At 50.2% G+C, this 3,847-nt stretch overlaps 1 protein-coding gene across 1 annotated transcript; it reads left to right on the plus strand.

The window, feature by feature from the left end:
- Positions 1 to 490: 490 nt before the first annotated feature.
- On the plus strand, positions 491 to 1,536 carry Chmp4bl1 (chromatin modifying protein 4B-like 1). Its single transcript, NM_001276456.1, has one exon. The coding sequence runs from the start codon at positions 591 to 593 to the stop codon at positions 1,263 to 1,265; it is 675 nt and encodes a 224-aa protein (NP_001263385.1). The 5' UTR covers positions 491 to 590; the 3' UTR covers positions 1,266 to 1,536.
- Positions 1,537 to 3,847: the final 2,311 nt, after the last annotated feature.

Genomic DNA, 3,847 nt, shown 5'->3' on the forward strand with positions numbered 1-3,847 from the left:
ATCTCACAGTGCTGAAGTGTGGAAATCTAAGATCATGCATCAGCAGACTGACTACCTCCTTCTGAAGAGTTGCACTTGTAGCTGCCCATCTTCTCCCGTCTTCTCGCTGGTGTGTGTAACTGGACACAGTAGATTCAATTCTTGGTGAGCTCCAAACCAACACAGGGATGGCCAGGCAAATGGGAGACAGATTTATTACCTCGACCACTCCGAAGGTCGGCACATCCCCGAGGACGCTCAATTTAAGAGATGCATTATCTCATTATGGAACATGCCCAGCTTAGGGCTAGCGTTTAAGAAGGGCACATCCTGGGGTTGGGGATTGGCTCAGTGGTAGAGCGCTTGTCTAGCAAGCACAAGGCCCTGGGTTCGGTCCCCAGTGTCAAAAAAAAAAAAAAAAAAAAAAAAAAGAAGAAGAAAAAGAAGGGCATATCCGGGCCTGTGGGAGGTGACGCGGCCGGGCCCAGCTGCGGGGCGGAGGTGGAGGCGAGGCCTGCGGCTGCGGGGAGCGGCAGGCCGGGAGTGGGCGCGGGAGCCGAGCCGAGCCGAGCCGGAGTGGGCGCCGGAGGCCGGCGCGGCGAGCAGCAACCATGTCGGTGTTCGGGAAGCTGTTCGGGGCTGGATGGGGTAAGGCGGGCAAGGGCGACCCGACCCCCCAGGAGGCCATACAGCGACTTCGGGACACGGAGGAAATGCTAAGCAAGAAACAAGAGTTTCTGGAGAAGAAGATCGAGCAGGAGCTGACGGCTGCCAAGAAGCACGGCACCAAAAATAAGCGCGCGGCCTTGCAGGCTCTGAAGCGCAAGAAGAGGTATGAGAAGCAGCTGGCACAGATTGATGGCACCCTGTCAACCATCGAGTTCCAGCGGGAGGCCCTAGAGAATGCCAACACCAACACGGAGGTGCTCAAGAACATGGGCTATGCCGCCAAGGCCATGAAGGCTGCCCACGACAACATGGACATTGATAAAGTGGATGAGTTAATGCAGGACATTGCTGACCAGCAAGAACTTGCAGAACAGACTTCCACAGCTATCTCCAAACCTGTGGGCTTTGGAGAAGAGTTTGACAAGGATGAGCTCATGGCAGAGCTGGAGGAACTCGAACAAGAGGAGCTAGACAAGAATTTGTTGGAGATCAGTGGGCCCGAAACAGTCCCTCTACCAAATGTCCCCTCTGTAGCCCTACCATCCAAACCCGCCAAGAAGAAGGAGGAGGAAGACGACGACATGAAGGAGTTGGAGAACTGGGCGGGATCCATGTAACTGTCCCAGCAGAGGCTGGGCCCAGACGGACTCTGGTGGCCTGTGCATCGGGCAGGTGTGTGCGTGCGCAGGGCAGGCAGGACACGGTGCAGGCTCCTCCATTGCTCAGCTCTCACCCAAAGCAGTAGGCTGCATCCCTGCTCACTCTCACATAGCACGGCCTGTGCCCAGGGGCGGGTGGGGGGAGGGGTGGGCGGGTGGGAGGTGCCTGCTGTTTATAATGTTGAATTTCTGTAAAATAAACTGTATTTGCAAATCCATAAAAAAAAAAGAAGGGCATATCCTTGGGTATGGATTTTAAACATGGAAACATCCATGTTAAAAGCCATCAGGTGGCTTACACCTGTCACATCTGTAACTCCTGCTCCCAAGAGATCCAAGTCTTTAGATATGTGCACTTGCAAGGGCAAACCCACACACACAATAACGCATAATTAAAAATAATGACGATAAGCTAGGCATGGTGGTGCATACCTTTGATCCCAGCACTTGGGAGGTACAGGCACAGTGATCTCTGTGAGCTGAAGGATAAGTCTGGTCTACACTGTGAATTCAGGCCAGCTTGTGCACTCTCTGAGCCTCTTTTGTTGTTGTTGTTACTGTTGTTGTTGCTGTTGTTGTGTTCTTCCAGACTTCTCCTCCAGTGTCTATATCCACTTATGGACTCACATAGAGAGCCCATGATCCTCTGATTCTGTCTGTACTTCAGACATGTGTTGTTATAAAAATATTCAAAAACATTAAAATGTTGCAGCCAGGTGTGGTGGTACATGCTTGTGATCCCAGCACCGGGAAGGCAGAAGCGAGAGGATAGGCTACTTAGCAAGTGGAGGGCAGGACTTGGAGCCAGTCTGGGAGTCAGCTCTAGAAAGTCAACCTTTCTCTGTAGACATACACATTACTGGTTCTCTTTTCTGCAGAGCCCACACAGCACAGAAGCCACAGAGCTCATTTCATACTCCAGTCTTGGTTGAGAAATTAAGGTGCTAAGATTCAGCTTAACTACTTGAGGCAAGAATGTTTCACATCCGGTGTCGTCAGAGAGACAATAATGCCTTGGAGTCCCTTTACAAATGATGCTAAATTAGTCACCTGATCACAAATATTTACTTCATAAAGTTACTTTTCCCCCAAGTGGAATGTTCCACTGAGGGAAATTTCCAAAATTCAACTTGGATGGAATTTTGGCACCATGTAAATGTCCTTCCTTTTAGGTCCTTCCCCACAGCAGTTAATGTACTCATTAACAATGCTTGCCTGAGTCAGGTCCTTCCCCCAGCAGCATTGGTACTCATTAACAACGCTTGCCCAAGTCCTTCTTTTCACTGGTCTCCCTCCCAGCAATTTAAACTTCTGAAAGTTCACCCTCCCCATAGGACAAGAGCACGTGACTAGCTTACCATCTGCAACAAATACATACAACATGAAGCCGAAGCCTTCCTCCTCAGAAGACTTCCTGTGTCCTACAAAACCTTCTAATTTAATGTTCCATCAGAAAAGATGGATCGGGCCTGAGGTCCTGGAGCCAAGAAAGCAGACTGCTGGAGAGCATGTTCGGTATCTGTGGCTGTGCCAGTGAAAGAGAAGAGGAGAACTGTGAAAGACGCACCAATGGGAGATCACGGTGCCAAGATCTCAGTGGTAGGATCTGTGGGAGGAAAGACCTAATGTAGAACTCCTGTATCAGGGAGGCCAGCAGAGGGTGAAGCCCTGTGGAATTCTAGAGCTAGTCCTCCAGAGGATAACTCTGTTTTCCTCCGGAATACCTGAAAGAGTGGAAGGGTCCATGATTCTCTGAAGAAGGATACCCCAGACTCAAATAGTATGCAAGCACAGAGTGTTTTATTCTGCACAAGTCCAGCACGCTGGGGTCTCCCATTAAGAGAGACAACCAAGTGAGCTTGCGGGCCTGACTTAAAGCACATAAGGGAATTCTGGGGTAGGTGGCCTCTATGTTAATCTTTTGGGTTCTCTATGGATATTCCATTACCAGGATGTCAGGGCTGGAACCTTGCTGAGGAAGTAGCTGGGGAGGTCTGGAAACTGCTGCTGACCCACTGTCCTCACCTCAGGCCAGGCGGCAGGGCAGCTTCTGGGACCTGGACTTGTCTGGAATTGCCCAGTTCTTGGAAACTGAGATTTAGACCTGGTCTCCTTTTTTTTTTTTTTGGTTCTTTTTTTCGGAGCTGGGGATCGAACCCAGGGCCTTGTGCTTCCTAGGCAAGCGCTCTACCACTGAGCTAAATCCCCAACCCCTAGACCTGGTCTCCTTAACTGCCAATTTGAAGCCTGTCATGGAATCAGTCTAGCCTTCTCAAGAATGGAGCACAGTAGGGACTTTGTGAGCAAGATTTATTAGAAAGGTTAAGGGGGGCCAAATGAAACTGAGGATGCTCTGTCCAGAGGCCAACCCTGATCCAACCTAGAGGGCTTCCAGAAGCCAAGAAAGGTCTACAAGTCACACACTGAGTAGGACAGACTTGGCATTCTGGAGGCAGAAGCAGGAGGATTGCTATAACTTTAAAGCCAATGTCTTACACATAGTAAGTTTCAAGCCACCTTAGGCTACAAAGCAAGACCCT

The sequence above is a fragment of the Rattus norvegicus genome, chromosome 4, assembly GCF_021556685.1.
Source record: "Rattus norvegicus strain SHRSP/BbbUtx chromosome 4, alternate assembly SHRSP_T2T, whole genome shotgun sequence".
NCBI lineage: Eukaryota > Metazoa > Chordata > Mammalia > Rodentia > Muridae > Rattus > Rattus norvegicus.